At 40.7% G+C, this 18,669-nt stretch overlaps 1 protein-coding gene across 1 annotated transcript in view; it reads right to left on the bottom strand.

Moving 5' to 3' along the window:
- Nucleotides 1-18,669, bottom strand: part of MYO3A (myosin IIIA) — a 173,339-nt gene that overhangs the window by 9,451 nt on the left and 145,219 nt on the right. The window contains exons 29-31 of the mRNA XM_020911656.2: nt 16,859-17,774; nt 13,580-13,724; nt 5,426-5,532 (exon numbers count right to left, since the gene is read on the bottom strand). Coding sequence (XP_020767315.2) covers nt 5,426-5,532; nt 13,580-13,724; nt 16,859-17,774 — 1,168 coding nt within the window. The remainder of the gene's footprint in view (nt 1-5,425; nt 5,533-13,579; nt 13,725-16,858; nt 17,775-18,669) is intronic.

Here is an 18,669-nt window from a genome sequence, read left to right as displayed (position 1 = left end):
ACTTTTTTCTCATCATTTATCAATTTTAATACCCTAAAACGTTAGATGAGTCAAATATTTCATAGTTTGCTTTCTTCTTATTGGTTGGTATTGTAGCCAGTGGATGAGGCAGAAGTGAATGCTTACCTGCACCAAGTCTGGGAGAGGATCTTTCTGGAAAAAACAATGTAAGGGGCAGGACACCAAAGACATTCCAGTCCTCCTTAACATTTCCTGTTAAGCACATTCCTGACTCAGAGCCTGAGGCTAGGAGGTGCTGACAAACAAGGACGTACCAGCAGTGGTACAATGGCCCCCAGCAGTTCAGCTAATGATCCCCTGGGACCCAGGTGCTGTTTGCTGTGGTGGTTAGTGTTTTAACAGGAGAGGTCCTGCCTCCTTGATCCATTATCTGAAAAAATGTCTCTCTTGTTCTCGACAGCAACTTTCTATAATATGAAGAGATGCTGAAGGATGTTGAGTAACAGAGATCCTCTTTCTACAGCCAAGAATCAAATACTGCTCTGCCCTGGCAAGAACCACTTTTTCTTCTGGATCAGTATTTCTGTCTGGGAGATGCTATATACAAGTTGGTTCTCAGTTACTGAATTCTTAAGGAAGAAATATTGTCTTCACTTTTTTTCGCTCTCGTCTGTGCTAGAATACTCTTATGACATGTAATTCAGTGGTATATTTTTCCCAAAATTATTTAAGATGGCTTATAATAGAAGCAATTATGTAGTCAAAGGAATAAAATAAGAGCTGTAAATAAGGAACAGAGAGAGAGAAAGATGAACTTTAAGACAGAGCTTTACATTTAATTGTCTCTTAGTTTCCTAGGTTCTAGGGCTAAAGTTAGGGATGTATGTGATGGCATTCTTCATCATGAAGGATACTGTACTACCTAGAAAAGGATTTAATACACATTTTATCACTGGTGGCTTTATATTAGGGCACTTACATACTCATCTCAGAGATATTGCAGGTTTGGTTCCAGGCTACCGCAATAAAGTGAGTATCATAATAAAGCAAGTCACACAATTTTTTTTTTTTTTTTTGGTTTCTAGGTGCATAAAAGTTACATTTACATGGGACTTCCCTGGCAGTCCAGTGGTTAAGAGTCTGCACTTTCAATGTAAGAGGTGTGAGTCAGATCCCTGGTTGGGGAACTAAGATCCCACATGCTGTGTGGTATGGCCAGTTTACACTATGTACATTAGTACTAAGTCGCTTCAGTCATGCCTGACTCTGTGCGACCCTATGAACTGTAGTCTTCCAGGCTCCTCTGTCCACGGGGATTCTCCAGGCGAGATACTGGAGTGGGTTGCCATCCCCCGCTCCAGGGGATCTTCTCAATCCAGGGATCAAATCCACGTCTCTCCTGCATTGGCAGGATGGTTCTTTACCACTAGCACCACCAGGGAAGCCCAGTCTATACTACACTATAGTCTATTATAAAGTGCGCAATAGCATTATGCCTTAAAATGCATACCTTAATTTAAAAATTTAAAAATACTTTATTGCTAAAGATGCCATTAAAATGCTGGCAGAGGGTCTGAAATATTTCAAAAATTACCAAAATGGGACACAGAGACAGGAAATGAGCAGACTAAACTGTGTTGGGGAAATGGTGCCAATAGACTTTCTGAATGGTTTCCACAAAACTTCAACTTGTTAAAAAAAAAAAAAAGTACCTGTGAAGCACAACAAACTGAGGTATGTTTGAAACTAAGACCAACGATGTCTTGAATTAGATATTTTAAATTATATTTTAATTTTCATTTATATTTTGTCATACTGCATGACCCACAGAATCTTAGTTCCCTGACCACAGATTGAACCCATGCTCCCTGCATCAGAAGTAAGGCGTGTTAACTACTGGACCACAGGGAAGTCCTCAATTAAAGTTTTGATATGACAAATTGAAAACCTGAAATTTAACATGCAAATAAAGAACCAAATGTCCTGTGGCAGGTTCTTGCCAAACCAGAGTAAAGAAGAAAGACAAGGAGACAGAGATGACTTAAGAATGAGATCTGGTGAGGATGTATTCTGAGGAAGCCTTTGAAAGAACAGAGGTCTGAGTTTGGCAGACTCTGAAGAAACCCTTCCTCGGTCACTGCATCTTACTCCGTCTCCTTCCTACGTGACATAAAGAAATTTGCTTTATGATAAAACTTGAAAATTCACCTTCATTACAACATAATTGACACACTCTTACCTTCCTTTTGGAAATACATGAATGTATTATGTATTCAGAGGTCTTCACAAGGATTAAGACAGGAGCCAAAATGCAGACATTAAAAAAAGGGACCTGGGAGTAGGTCAAACCACCTGCTGCTGTGGTTCGGGGAAGACTCCAGAAAAATAATGGGACCAGAAGGGGCTTGTGATTGGACTGTTTCTATCACTCACTTTTTGAGGAAGCTGTTGGCCCTGAGTCATTTTGCTGATGGCCGCACAGTTTCTGGACATTAAAGCAGACACCATGCCTCATGACAACAGAGTGATGTATCCAGCTAACATTCTCTCATCCAAGCCACGATTCTCAGCCTCAGCTTACTCTTATTTTGGACAGGACAACAGCAACATTCCCCTGATGTAGGAGGTTAACAGAATCCCATCACAGAAGAGAGCTGCTATCGGCATGAAGGCAGCTGGAATGACCAGAGTCAGTGGTGATGTCCAGGGAGAAACAAAAGCTGTATTAATGGGCGAGACACCTGTCAGCACAGCTGCTCATGTCAGGCAAGCACGAGGGGCGCCACGTCCACAGTCTGGCAGCGCTGAGAATCTTGTCTAAATACATCCTGTGTTTTTTTTTAGCAAATAGGCTCATGATGAGCAACAACAGGGCTATAAGAAGGAGCAAAGTCTCTGTCTTCCTGGAGCTTCTAGTCCACAGGGGAGAGTCAGACAGGAGACACGCAGATACATATTTATACCTGCTATGAAGAAATATGGAGCTGGGCCAGGCAAATACAGAAGCAGGTGCTGCTTTAGATATGACTGTCAGGGAGCTTCTCTGATAAGCACAGATGTGAATAAAGTACAGACATTTTTGCTGACTACAGTGGCCTGGGTCATGAAGAGAAGGCTTAAAATATGCAGCATATTTTAGAATGATATTCATGAAAACCATTTAAAAGTATAGAATGTGTTTTGATGTTTAAAGGGCATGGGGCTCCATCACAGCTTAAATTTCACTTAATGTGTAACCTCCCCAAATCCAGGGAAGAGCCAGATAAATATGAATCCATGGTGTGTTTTTACTTATAATAATATACTAGTTTTCTATGTTTGCTTCACTTCAGCCACAGATTTCAAGAGTCAGGGCTATAAAAGAGATTTCAGTCACTGATAATTTAAGATGTATGAAAACACTTTATATTCATTTTAAAAATAACAGTATGATGACAAAGTAAGTTTCTTGAGAGTTGGGACTCACTTGTGAGTCAGCTATATATATTTAATATATATACTGATTTATAACATTGCAAATCAACCATATTTCAATTAAAAGTTGTATTTTGAAAATAAATGAAAAAATATAGAACCAAAATTGTGGTGATGGTTGTACAACTCTATTTACGCTGAAAACCATTTAACTGTGTACCTTGGGTGAATTGTATGGCATGTGACTTACATCTCAATAAAACTCTGTGCCTGCATGTGTGTGTGTGTGTTCCTATAGTATATAGGTCTGTGTGTGTGTGTGTATATGTATCCATAGTATGTATTGTGTGTGTATGTACACACACACACACACACATGTATGGGTGCCTTTGTCCATCACACAGAATATGTAAAATGAACACTAGGCATTTTGATATTTGAGTTTGGAGAAAGGGGTAGGTCTGAGCCAGAGACCAGGATTCAGGAATTGGTAGAAACAGAGGTCATGGCAGCTGATGAGAGCATCTGAAGGTAATGGAATGAGAAGAGAATCTAAGATTGAATCCTAGGCAACACCAAAGGGAACAGGACCCTTCCAAAGAAAGTGGAGAGAAACCACCAAAGAGAAGGAAGAGGACTAGGAGAGGGCTGATCTGGAAGTCAAGCTTCATTTGATGCCAGGGAGATAGGAGACAATTCCAACTCACGGGAAACCTTCTCTGGGTTCTTTGGGACACGGAGAATTGTTGCTCTGTCAACCACGCAGGGGGAAGGGAATAAGTACTCCAAATAAAAGGACCAGCAGGAGCAAAAGACTCGGAGGCATGGGAGGCTGTACACCGGCAAGATGCCAGTAGGTAACTCTGGTCAGTGGGCTGGGAGGAGGCATTGTCCCGGGTCCAACAAGGAAGGCATCTGGGTTTGATGCAGAAGGGGTGGCCAAGCTATTTAAGGTGCTATGCAGGGTGAGAATTACTACAGAGGCTGAGATCAGAAGCAATTAGGTGGGGCCTGAACTATCCAGGTGAGGAATGAAATAGTCTGAAATAGGGTAGCTGCCGGGGTGGCCGGAGGAGGACGATGAATCAGAGCCAGCCTTTGTGGGGAGAAAACAGACTTTCGAGTGACTGATCCGATGTCAGGTTTGAGACAGCAGGCAAGACTCAGGCTAGCCTCCCAGTTTCCTGGTGTAGGTAACCAGGTGGATTCACAGAAAAACAGCAACCTGAGAGGAAGGACCAGCCGGCGGGCGTGATGCCAAGAGCTCCCAGGCTGCTCACTAGGACTCAACAGGAGATGTGGAATCAGAAGGCCTGAGAACAGAGAACGACCCTCATGGCTCAGAAGTGCCTCATCCACGTCTCAGAATCCTGATCCGGGAGATGGGGATGCCACCCTCCAGGCTCCTTCTCGAATTCGACGTCAAATGCATGTGAACACACCTCACTCTGGACCGAGAATTTAAAAGGTCCTCAATAAGTATCTCCTTCTCCCCCTCCCTTTCTTGGGGACTCACCCTTTCGCACCAAGGGCCCTCTCTGGAGAGCTCCTGCTGTGACACTCTTCTCTTTCTGAGCTGATATTTGCGTATCGGTTCAGATTCAAGGACTAGCAGAGAAAACTCCCGGGAGGCCACAGGCCTTTGGGGACCCTGTGGTGGACCCTGAGGAAGAGAGGCCAGAGGACAGGCAAGGGTCCAGGCCGCCAGCCAGGGGAGGGGCAGGGGAGGAGAAACCAACGGGCATCTCCTTCAAGGAGCCCTCTCTCGACAGGACTGTGTGGTCAGTTTCCCTGGTGGCCATTAGGGGGCACTACAGCTCCCATCTGATAATAAGATCGAGCCTCTGGTGGCTCAGAAGGGAAAGAATCTGCCTGTAATGCAGGAGACGCAGGTTCAGTCCTTGGGTGGGAAGATCCTCTGGAGAAAGGAATGGCTACCCACTTCAGTTTTCTTGCCTGGAGAACTCCAAGGACAGAGGAGCCTGGCAGGCTACAGTCCATGAGGTCTCAATGAGATGCACATGACTAAGCACCTAACACACACACTTACATGAAGCAGAGAATAGTATGTGGAGTCTTCAGAGTTATTCAGTGTTTTGGGTTTTCGAGGCCGCCTTGGGGGTCTCAATATTTTTGGCTCCTCTCCTTTTGAGATACCTACAAGAAAGGTGATCATAAATAAGGACTTCATTACCAAAGGAATTATTCAGCAATGTTTTCCTTTAGGGTTAAAGAACAAATTATATACATACAACTGGGGCTAAAACTGAAGAAAGAGGAAATTCCTTTGTTGCCCCCACCAATCCTTATTATAATCTTCACCACCTGCTTCCTTCCAATTGTCTGATGGTCTAGGACTTTGAGAAATAAGGGCAAGAGGAAGAAAAGAACTGCACAGTTTGTAACATGGAACAGCAGCTCAGAGGATGAGTGGGGCAGGCAAGGAGAAAAACTGCCATAAAATCTTAGAAAAGGCAGATAATGCTCACAGAATTCCCTGTTGCTGGCCTTATACAGTGACCCAGCTATCCATCCATTCATCTAGTCATTCATCCATCCATCCATCCACACACCGCATGATCTCATATTATCATATTATCTCACTCTAAAGCACCACCTCATATTATGGCCCAAACCAAGGGACTGCTAGTCTGCAGGCGGGCCTCTTTTCTAGACGTCTAATCTAGTCTTTCAACAATATTTAGAATCTCAAACTATTAGGATGCTCAGATTAGACTTTAAAAATGCCGGCAAAGAAAGAATTAAGTTTGTCCTCCTTCCCTTGCTCTTTCACAGAGCCAAGTTCTCCCATTTGTAGCAATGCCATCAGAGCTCCCGATGGGCTTCACACTTGGCAGTCGGTGCTCCTTACAAATGGCTTTTTACGCACAGAGCTAATAGGCTTCTTAGGGCTTCCCTGCGGCTCAGACGGTAAAGAATCTGCCTGTAATGTGGAAGACCTGGGTTTGATCCCTGGGTTGGGAAGATCCCCTACAGAAGAGAATGGCTACCCACTCCAGTATTCTTGCCTGGAGAATCCCATGGACAGAGGAGCCTGACGGGCTACAGTCCCTGGGGTCGCAAAGAGTCGGACAGGACTGAGTGACTAACAATAGGCCTCTTACAGAGAATTTCTGTCTATTTTTCATGATTCTTGATCCCCATCCCTGAACGCATCTGTATAGGAATCTCCACACGAAAAAATATTTCAAAGTTGGGCAAGGAGTGGGGTGCAGGTGCTTAGTGGGGAATGGCCTATATTCAACAGATATCTGAGCACATATTTTCTAGTGGGACTTTAAGGGCATCACTAGATCATTACTGCATATAATAATGGGGCAATAATAATTCCTAATCCTCAGAGGTAGAAATACACAGAGAAACCGAATTGTTCTAAATCTTTCTAATCAAATCAAGTCAAATCTAATCAAATCAAAGAATATCTCCTACTTATATGTGTAAGCAGCCATGACTGCCAGCATAACCAGGATGGAGACTCACAGATGGCTAGCTTCCTAGTCCCAGCCCCAGCCCCCTGTGAGAACAAACTTATGACAAGAGCATTCACATCCTAATGTTATCTACTTCATTCATTTTCAACTGTATGGGAAATTGCTGGATGACAAAGATCAGCTAGCTGGGAGTATGTCATCGTGGTGTAAGGCGTGGAACAACGTGGACCAGAGAAAAGCAGGACAATCATTCATCACTGTCATTTTTGGAATAAAACAAAAGAAACCAAGATCGTGGTACATGAGATCACATTTATAGACAGCAGAGAGAAAATTTTAAAAGTAATGAATTCAAAAGAATCCTGGAATGTATGGGATGGTCACATTTACATAAAATTATAAACACGCATGAGGGAATGTGCATATTACAGATATAATCTCAAAAGATGTTGAATTTTCAGAATTTCTAACTAATTCTTATATCTTGCAGAATTAACTTTTTTCTTCACCAGGATAATGGGAAGCTTGGGCTGAATAATCTTAAGAGGTGTCTTCCCTTCAGATACAACCATATTAGTGGGCAATGAGTAGGTGAAAATTATTGAGGAATGTACTCAATAGAGTCTGATCATTCAGATTAAACCTCCCCAGAATATTTTGTATTTTTGAAGAACAAATTGCCCATGAGTTTATCAGCATACAAATATTTCAGAAAGGCACAAGTTTATTTTGCCCTCTAAATTTTTGTTCCTTTGGGGGCGTACAAACATTGCCTGCCAACGTCATCCTAACTCCTTAATTATAAAAGTGACATAAACATTTATAATGACAAATTACCAGCAACACATCAATGTTGGCAGTAGCATAATTAGGTTTATGACCATTTTGTGTGACGTGCATGATACATATTAGCTCTTAAAGGTTGTTGCTATATTAAATAGCCAGAAGGTAAAACACTTATTTATATTGTAAATTCTGCTAATAATTTCATTAAGTGTTTGATTCTGTCAGGAATGCACATTTAAAAAATAATGAAAGGACAAATCTCAACATTTTGCATTCAGAAGGCAGAAGACAGACTTAAAACACATTGCCAATATGTGCTCTAGAAAATTAAATTTCAGCATTATTCTCATTTCATGATAATTATACTATTTTACTTAAGTAAACATGCAGAATATAATTTGCCAAAGTATCACATGTCTAAATCAGATATTAGCAGCATAGAAATGCATTGATGTTACTGTTTCTTCCTTAAGAAATCTGTTTTTCAGTTTTGGTAAATTTCTATTTACAAATGGTCAGTCTGTGAACCTGAAGCAATATAAGGACCCAGAAGAAATCTTAGAAGGGAGGAATGCTCATGGCTATGTGTTAAAGGCAGGATTCACCATAGTTTGGGTTGCAACCTGCCTTCAGGAAGCTGCTCTCTCTGCCTTTCACCTTGTCTGCCCTTCAGCCAGGCTAGGTGCCCTTGGAGAGAACTGGGTGCAGATTCCAAGCTTGTGTGGATAATTCAGTACCTCTGTGCTCCTCTCTGCCTTGCACTGCCTCATGCTCTGAGTTCCCAGAGATATTTTCACTTCTCATGCTCGTTCTAGATCCGACCACTTGTTTTCCTTCCTCCTTCCTTTGGAGTTTTCCTGAGATGATGTGTTATAAGCGCAGGTGCCTCTGAGCACTTCAGGCGTGCCGTAGTGTTCAGTGGTCTGTCTCCAGGCTCCCTCTGACCTCAAAAGGCAGCTGCCAGCCCCACCCCCATTTGAACCTGCTCAACAATTACTTTGGCTCTTCCTTCTCTTTGTCCAATTTTTCCCCTTTGATGTGGACCCTTTAAAAAGTCTTCTGAATTTGTTACAATATTGCTTCTGCTTTATGTTTTGTTTTTTTTACCACAAGGCATGTGAGATCTTAACTCCCCAGCCAGGGATTGAATTTGCACCCCCTGCATGGGGAGGCAATGCCTTAACCACTGGACTGCCAGAGAAGTCCCTCTTTGGCTCTTTTGTTTTTTTTCCATCAGCAGACCACCGATGCCTGAGAGCCAAGTCAGATCTATCCTCCTACAGCTCATGGGCTTTGAGCTCTCTGTCCCCTCAGATTTGAGAACTCTGCATCAGGACCTCAAAGTGAGCATTTAGCTTTTCAGTTACAGTCTTAGGTTTGAGGAAGAGGCTGCTCCCAGCCTGCCCCTCACATTCTCTTCTAAACTAAGGTCACAGGAGAAACAGAGGAGAATGAAGCAGCTTTGATTGTGTGGTGAGACCCACAGATGTCCCCTCTGGACCACCATCTATCTCTTGGAAGTGCTCACTACCTATCTGTCATTTACTCCCATCTTCTTTGTTGGGCAGAGGTCACAGATTAGAAACCTCAGAGGCTCGTTAGTTTTGTTCTGGTCCATGGAGTTAGGTTCTCCCTCACTCCCAGCCATCCTGCATACATACAGAAGCGCAACCCACCAGAAACACAGGGGGGACGCACACCGTGATGCTGATGGGCTGAAGAGTGCTGCCTGTGCTGAGTCTCACGTGGAGCCATGAGCACGAATCCTGTGTATGACCATCCATGGGACTAAGGAGATAGTCACACAACAAAAATACATGCTTACCTGGCTGAAGAATAAGGAAAACTCAGGGGTGGCATTTAAAAGACTCTCAATAACCTCTTGCTTTTTTTTCAAGATCATATTGGTCTTAATCTACCTGAAAAAATATTTGAGTATATAGCCTGAGGTGAAAACCTATATTAATTTTTTTTTTCCTAAGAGCCAAATTTTAGAAAATTATTGACTATTAGTCATTTTCTCCAATTGGTCTTTAAAAAAAAAACACAGAATAGAAGAATACTATCTGGTTTTAAACAAGCAACATTTAGCCTTTCTGGTTTTCCCCACCTCCCCAACCCGCTCACACTTTGTAACAATAGGATAGGTGGTTCCTCTCAAGGTGAGGTAAAACACATCAATATTTTTAAAAACCCACTATTCCTTCTGAGGGCATGTCTGGTCACAGGCATGACCATAGGAGATGGCAAACAAGCTTTTGGTGACACAAGACAGTCCAGCAGCAAAGATGACCCATCCAGAGATGGCATTCTAGTGTTCTCCCACCTGGAGGGGAAGTCCTGTGCAGGCTGCAGGAATGTTACTCAGATTCTTCATTTTATACAGAATGGACTCTGAAGGTAGGGAGGGATGGAGGGCATCCACCCTACCTGGAAGCAAGCACTTGGTCCCTCCTCCACCAGTCTCCTGGCTTCTTGCAGGGGTCCCCAACCTTTTGGGCAGCAGGGATCAGTTTCATGGAAGACGATTTTTCCATGGATGGTGGGGAGAGATGAATGGTTTCAAGATGATTCAAGTGCATTACATTTATTGTGCACTTATATATTATTATTTATTTCTATTATTATTATTACATCAACTCCACCTCAGATCATCAGGCATTAGATTCTGGAAGCTGGTGACCCCTGCTCTAGAGCTCTGTATTGGATGCTCTTGTTAGTGAACCACTTGACACGGGAGAAGATTAAGTGACTTATTTACAGGATTCTCATTCCAATTCTGCAGTCTTGTACCCCATAGCTAGATCAGCTAGCAGTTTGCCAAGGTTCTTTGAAAAATGATTTTTAAGGGCTGTTTATATTTCATATATGAATGTGTCATTACTTATTAATCATTTTCTTATTGCCTAATTTTATTTTTGGCCATGTACATAATTTTTCTCTTTCAGCTCTGATTAGCTCCTTAGGCTACGTTCTTATAAGTGGGTTTACTGGGAGAATGATAGAAACTATTTCAAAGCTTTTCTTTACATATTGCTAAATTGCTTTCTGAAATGTTGAGTCTTTAGTCTCACCATTAGTGTTTGAGGATAATTAAACTAGCCCATTCTCATCATTGTTATATATTTTTTCATCTCTGCCATTGTGATGAGTAAAAAACAGTAACTTGTTTTAATTTATATTTTTAATTTCTAGAATGAATCTATATATGCTTGCTTTCCATTTGCATTTGTTCTATAAATAAATCAATGTCTTGTGCCCATTTTTCCACTGAGTCAGTGTTTTTCTTAACAATTTAAGAGGTCATTCTACATTACATATGACAACCATTTCTCTATTTGCTCTAAATATTTTATACAGATTGTCTGTAGCTCTTTAACTTGAAATGATGCTTTCTAATCTCTAGAGGGTTTTAACATTTGTACAGTCTAAATTGACCACTATTTTTCTCTGTAATTCCTTTTATTACTTCTTCTCATGCTTTGTTGGCTCCTAAGCAGAGATTGTGAAATAGTCAGTTCATATTATTTGGTTTCCCTTAATTTATTTCTCACATTTAAGTCATTAATATGTCTGGTTAATATTGGGGTATTCTGTACAGGGTAAGACTTTTATTTATTCTCCTCAAATCAGAAAAATTTAAGCATTATAAGAAAATGTAATTTGGTTCAATTCTGATATTTGGGAGTTTATGTCCTAGCCCAGTATGTCTAGTTATAAGAAAAATTTTAAAATACACTAGATATTTAATAAGGTATTTTCTCTATGTGGTATGAAATTATAAACTATGTGAATTTACTTTGTTGACTATATTAATTTATCAAATATGCTATGTAACGTTCCTTTGAATTGATCTCATGTAGCTAAGTAATATGGTGTCAAAATATGTAAAGAAAAAACTGTTTTCAGTGCTGCAGACATGATTAGTCTTTTTTTTTTCATGCATTTTCTAATATGAAATTTAACAGAAAGTTATAGAGAAACACACTGTTCATTGCTTGCTGCTTCCATGGAAGCTCCATGTCTTCTTTAGTTAAGAACAGATAAAAATTATAGAATGAGAAGACATAATTTGGGTACAAAAAGTTTAGCTGTTTCCATTTAAGGCTGCTAAGTCAATTGTTTTGTCAGAATTAAATTCATTAACTCACCAAAAATCAATAATTCAGTGTAAGCCTATGTGAGGCAAATTGATCTTTTATGTTAGCATTTAATATATTAAAATGATAAACATAAATGATATTCATTGAATTGTAAGGTTGTAAATAAAATCATTTGATTTTGGATACTGAAGGTTGTTGTTATGAAAGATTTGGGGGGAATTAGTATTATTTCCTTTTTTAAAATATTTTTTTATGTGGACCATTTTTAAAGTCCTTTTTGAATTTGTTTCAATATTGCTTCTGTTTTACGTTTTGGTTTTTCAGTTGCAAGGCATGTGGGATCTTAGCTTCTCAACCAGGGATTGAATTAACACCCCCTGGATTGGAAGGCGAAGTCTTAATCACTGGACCACCAGTGAAGTCCTAGTATTATTTCTAATGAAGGCAGAATAGTAGCAAATAAGTTTAGGAAGACAAGTGCTCACTGAAGTATGTTGGGTGTGAAGCAGTATAACTTCTGATCCCCCTTTAAAAATATTCCTATAAAATATATGAACCAATATTATTTGAGCTACTTGGCCTTCACATGAATGTAAACATATTTACAGATACATGTAAAGATATATTCTTGGATAGTTTGCAAAATGCATTCCTAGGGGCCAGAATTTAAAATGCTAGGCATACCTAAAAAAATACAAAATCTTCACCATAACACCTAAAAATATTAGGACTACTACCTGAATCTAGATGCCATAAAAACTTAGAAATAAGCAGAAGCAACACAAAAGCATTTTCATTCTCTCTACTGTATGCAGGCATTGCAAGGGGCTGCCATGATGCAGAGCTGAATTTACTGACGGTGTTGTGTAAAGGAAGCATGGGGATTACGATAGTGTCCTTATTTGTTAACCTTGCAATCCATTAAAAAATTATAGCCTGTTGGACAGTCATGGCCTCTTTGTGAAAAGAGAGAAAGAAAATATGCTTTTGTGTTACCAGGGTATATTTTTCCTACAATTAATCTTTTTCTTCTCTTCACAATGGTCAACACAAATTGCCAGTGCACCATAATTAAGAAGAAGAACATCTTCCCCCGAAAAAGGAGCAACTCTGCACATTATTCAAAGAAATAATGCGATGTCATTGTACACTTCTGAATACAACAGCATAGACTCTGTGGTCAAATGGCCACTCTCCAGTTATATAAATCCTGTACCATATTTCTCTCAAGGAAAATGCAGGTGCAGTTAAGTCCTATGAAATTCAACATATAAAAATTTTATCAAAACAAAGACATAAAACAAGCAGTTGGTTGACTATTTTATTTTTAAACTTCATACTCAGTTCATATTTAGTTCCTCAGTTTTCATTTGGATATTATTTACTGGTTTAGTGAATGGGGGCAGAGTGTGACTTAGGTTGATAAAAATAAAATTTAATAGTGCATCTAGATCTGTGAATCTGAACCTTCTAGATTCATACCTTCTACTTAATGTACAGATTTCAACAGAAGAAATAGATATATTTCACTTGTTTGTTCCCTCTTATCAAAATTGCCTCTCACCCTCAACTTCATCCCTTTCTATTTCCTTCTGGTGTCCTAAGCCAAGTTCTAGTTAAAGTGTATATAAAGGGAGGGGAGAAAAAAAAGAATGAAATCAGAAAAGGTAGGAGATATGTGGAATATTCTGGAAAAGTGTGTATTGACATAAAAAAATGAAATGAACTGAAATGATGGTTCCTGAAAAGATAGAACACAGTCACTTCAAATCTTCCACAGAATAAAGGTAGGCAACTAACAAGCAAATCAAGTATCTGGCTTTTCCTTTCCCTTCTGGAAGTTGCAACCCTGCCCAGTTTTACCTGAGAGGCACTGATGAGAAGAAACTCGTCTAGTAATTGGCTTATGAGGATAGACTCCAAAATAAAGAGGCTTCAGTTGCTGTGACAAGATCATTTCATTCAGTTTTTTCTGCAGAATAAAATATTCTTCAGATAGCTTTGAGACCTAAAAAAGAAGGTCAGGTGTTCAATTAAATCAAGGAAAGGACTTCAGCCATCTCCACAGACACCCTGGGGATCTGATCAGTTTCTGATCGGCTCCCTGTGGGGTTCTCGTGTCCTTCTTCTCCGGGACTCCCCCTGACCCTGCCGCAGGTCAGATAGAGTGCTCACTCTAGGAAACCTCCTGTTCTGTGCATTTTCCAATCCAAACTGCCAAACACGCCACCCTCCAGAAGCCTCCTCTGCTGGTGACGGCTTCCTGGGGTCCTTGAGCTCCCTCTTCCCTCCTTAACCATTCTGCTGCCCTGGCTTTTCTTTTACCCTGAGGAACCCATCTGCTGACTTAGACTGTATTAACTCCCTCCTTTCCTGTCCAGGCTTCTTCACGTGGCTCTATTTTTAAATTTTTTAAAACCTTTTTGTTTCGTGTTGGGGTATAGCCGATTAAGAATGTTGTGACAGTTTCAGGTGAACAGTGAAGGGACTCAGCCATACATGTACAGGTATCCACTTTTCCCCAAACTCCCCTCCCATCCAGGCTGCCACATAACATCGAGCAGAGTTCCCTGTGCTGTACTGTATGTCCTTGTTGGTTATCCATTTTAAATATACTAGAGTGTACATGTCCATCCCAAACTCCCTAATTATCCCTTCTCCTCACCCTTCCCCCAGCAATCATAAGTTCGTTCTCTAAGTCTGTGAGTCTGTTTCTGATCTGAGTTCACTTGCATCATTTATTTTTTGATTCCATATATAAGGGATGTCATATGGTAGGGCTACTTTCTTCCTCTTTTCATCTGGGCCCCTCTCTCTACCCTGTCTGATAACACAACCTGCTAGGTTGAAGTGGGGCTCCTACTTTTCTGTCTCTACCTCTGCTCCCATGAGCACTGAACCCATTCCCATGCTGTTATTAGGCAGCTCTAGGTATGGTGATTGCAGCCATGAAATTAAAAGACGCTTACTCCTTGGAAGGAAAGTTATGACCAACCTAGATAGCATATTAAAAAGCAGAGACATTACTTTGCCAACAAAGGTCCGTCTAGTCAAGGCTATGGTTTTTCCAGTGGTCATGTATGGATGTGAGAGTTGGACTGTGAGGAAAGCTGAGCACCAAAATATTGATGCTTTTGAACTGTTGTGTTGGAGAAGACTCTTGAGAGTCCCTTGGACTGCAAGGAGATCCAACCAGTCCATCCTAAAGATCAGTCCTGGGTGTTCATTGGAAAGACTGATGTTGAAGCTGAAACTCCAATACTTTGGCCACCTCATGCGAAGAGTTGACTCATTGGAAAAGACCATGATGCTGGGAGGGATTGGGGGCAGGAGGAGAAGGGGACGACAGAGGATGAGATGGCTGGATGGCATCACCGACTCGATGGACATGAGTTTGAGTAAACTCCGGGAGTTTGTGATGGACAGGGAGGCCTGGCGTGCTGTGATTCATGGGGTCTCAAAGAGTCGGACATGACTGAGCAACTGAACTGAACTGAGATAGATGCCCCATGACTGTACATCTGAATGTCTCAGTCCCAGAGCAGGTCAGGGTCCTAATCTCTGCTTTGGTCTTTAGAGTGAGCATGTTAATCACAAGGAAAGGAAAGACTGCATGTATATTAAACTCATTATTTCCATGTGCTTACACCAAAAAGGACAGGAAGGAGCTGAATTTATCAATGACTGGTCTATGAATAGCTAGAGGTTGGAGATGTTCAGGCCACATCCATAGCAGTGAGGGTGTCCACAGGCACTTACTGTGTGTCTTGTGGGCTCAGCCACCATCAGACAATAAGTAGAGATTAGGGACTCAGGAGTAATAGGTAATAACCAATTATGATATTTCTAACCCATTACGCTATTTCTTCTATGATTTCATACACTATTGACTGACTACCCTGGTAGTACATACTCATTTACAATATGCATTTTAGAGGTCATCTAGTGACACTCCTTCACTTTACACAGGAGAGTATAAGGGTACTGACACCTAAAGGGCTCTTCTCAAGGTCAAATACCTAGAAAGAGAGAGAGCCTGAAGGGGACAGGGACAAGACCGTCCCTGTGATCTCTCTATAGCACTACTTTATCAGAGTTCCATGTACAGTAAGTCCCCTACATACACACCTTCAAGTTGTGAACTTTCAAAAATGCAAACGTGCTTTCACACGTCCAATCCCGTAAGGTCACGTGTCTGGCATACACTGTCACGTGCGTGCATCCTCCACAAGTAGCTGTGTTTTGTGTATTCTACTGGACAGCACTGTGTAGAGTGCATGAGTGCAGTGTCTTTATTTATTGCCTGCTCACTCGATGCCAGCCCCTGCAGGCCAGTTGTTGTATGGTACTACTCTACTTTTCAAGGTATTGTACTGTAAGATTAAAAATGATTTTATTTTTGTTTTTATATATTATTTGTGTGAAAAGTATTATAAACCTGTGACAGTACAATATATATAGCTGATTGCATTCGTTGGGTACTTAGGCTAACTCTTTGAACTTAAGAACAAATTGGACTTATGAACATACACTTGGAACGGAACTCCTTTGTATCTGGGGGACTAAATGTACACTCAGGAGAAGTTCTATTGCCCCTTTTACAAACAGCTGAAACACACCTATGAACAGCATGAGATATTCTTTAAGAGGGAATTTTCCTTTGTGATTTTTCTTTATGGTTCCTCATTGTTGTTATGATGGAACATGCAGATGTTCATCTTCACTGCACATGTGTTCAATAATGCTACTTACCTGATTCTGATGCATAATTATGTCTTCTTAAAATATGGGGTAGAGAAAGCACAGATTTTAGGAGATTTTGAAAACTTTTTTTAAACACTATAATGGGAGATCTCAGAAACATGGAAATTTGCATTGTCAAATACCAGCATTTTAGTAGGCTGTATCACTCAATGACTAGTCTCCGTACTTCACTAGATTTCTATCATATTTTATACTGTTTTTATCATAGAAAACTGTTTTAAAATATGTGGCTATTTGAATAGCACAGTCTCTGAAACATTTTATTGAAAAGGTTTGCAGTCTCATGAAAACAGATGAAACAGTTACCAATTGTTTAACTCAGTTATTGTGGAGTTCCTAGAGATCTGTACTAGTAAACACATCTGTTCGTTTACATACCTGTTTTGAAAAAATTGCCAAATCACATGCTTCTTTTTCTGAAATTGCTTTTGCGTCTTTATCACTCTTCATCCTGATGCTACAGGAGTCCTCAAGTTTTGCGGGGTAGGAATATAAATTGTGAGTATTTCTTGCTACTTCTGTCGGTGTTGCAACGACCTTTTGATTTCTAAAAGAAGACATCCTGTCCTTCCGTAACTGCTGCCTCCTCTTGTAGCCCCGGTATTTGCTCTGAATGAACACCGCGGCTCTGTCTTCCTCCTGAGCTTGCGTGGCTGGTTTCCCCTGCCTCTCCCCGACCGCCCCGTGGCGCATGTGGCTCCTTTGACGGCTGCATACAGGTGCATTCTGGGTGATCACAGATGTCTTCTTTTCTTTGTCCTTGCTATTTTCATTTTGACAAACCAACCTCTGGCTGAGACAAGGTTCTAATGTCTTTTTGCAAGAAGACTTGTTAGGACCTGGAGTTTCCTTGTCTGCTGACCAAAGTCCTGGGTAAGTTGGCCTTTCTGGTAGGGTCTTCCGTTCTAGACATGCTGCTTTCAAGTCTTCGAAATTCCTTTCCTCTGTGTACTGCTGATAAAAATTCTCGACCACTGTGTCCTTCTTTCCTATTTTCCTCATCTCACAATTTTCTTCCAAGTCTTTCATACACTTGTTACTAGTGTTTACGTCTGCCCAAGTGTCCTGCACCAGATCTAGTTCTTGCTTAGCCTCTTCCTCGTACATGTTGTTCATTTTTTTCTGAGCCTCAGACTCTGTGTGACTTTTCATAGCATTCGTGGCCTCCCCCTCAGCTTTGAAAGTACAAGTCTTCACTACAGGTGTACTCCCTTTATTATTAATATTTGGAGCTGGAATGACGGTTTCATTAGCAGAGACTGAATTCTCTGTCTGTTTCTTCACAAAAGATTCCCTGTGTAAAATATATTGCATCAGAATATATGATACTAAACTAGAGTTTATTACCTTGCTCAGCAATAGCACATGTTATGTCGGGAGAAAAGCAAAAGAGACAAAAAAACTCAAAATTAAAAACTTATCATGTCATAATAATCAAGTGTTTGCCCAAATTGTCCTCTCTAGGGACAACCGTGATGGCTACTCAGATAATGAGAAAACCAGCATCAACTTAAGAGTGAGAAATAACCTAGCATAACTTCACTTACTGAGGTATCAAAATTCTAGGAATTTAATCACTTCAAGGAGAAAAACCAATATTGCATATTAATACATACACATGAAACCTAGAAACATGATATAGATGGACTTATTTGCAGGCAGGAATAGAGATGCAACATAGAGAATGGACAGGACATAGGGTGAAGGGGGATGGAATGAAGAGAATGAACTGATGTATTTGGACTGCCATGTGTAAAATAAATAGCTAATGGGAACCTGCTGCATCACACAGGGAGCTCAGTTCAGTGCTCTATGAGGACCTAGATGAGTAGAATGAAGGAGGGGATGTGAAGAAGGTCCAAGAAGGAGGAGGCATGTGTGTATACATACAGCTGATTCACTTCACAGTAGAGCAGAAACTAACACAACATTGTAAAGCAACTATATCCCAATTAAAAATAAAGAGATATGTCCTTTCCCAAACAAAGTACCTACAGTGAGAAGTGTGTCAACTATATAGTGTAGAAACTGTATCTAGATTTGAGACCAGTACTGGGGATGTTCATTAGGCTGGCATGCTGACCTTTGATAACCTCTGTATCTACGGATCACAGAAAATATCTTACAAAATTAAAGGCAAAGCAGTGTTCCTGCTACAGTTCATGATCTTGTAATATGCTGGCCAAAAT

This window comes from Odocoileus virginianus, chromosome 9 (assembly GCF_023699985.2).
Source record: "Odocoileus virginianus isolate 20LAN1187 ecotype Illinois chromosome 9, Ovbor_1.2, whole genome shotgun sequence".
NCBI classification, from domain to species: domain Eukaryota; kingdom Metazoa; phylum Chordata; class Mammalia; order Artiodactyla; family Cervidae; genus Odocoileus; species Odocoileus virginianus.
This window is presented reverse-complemented; position numbering and strand designations above follow the sequence as displayed.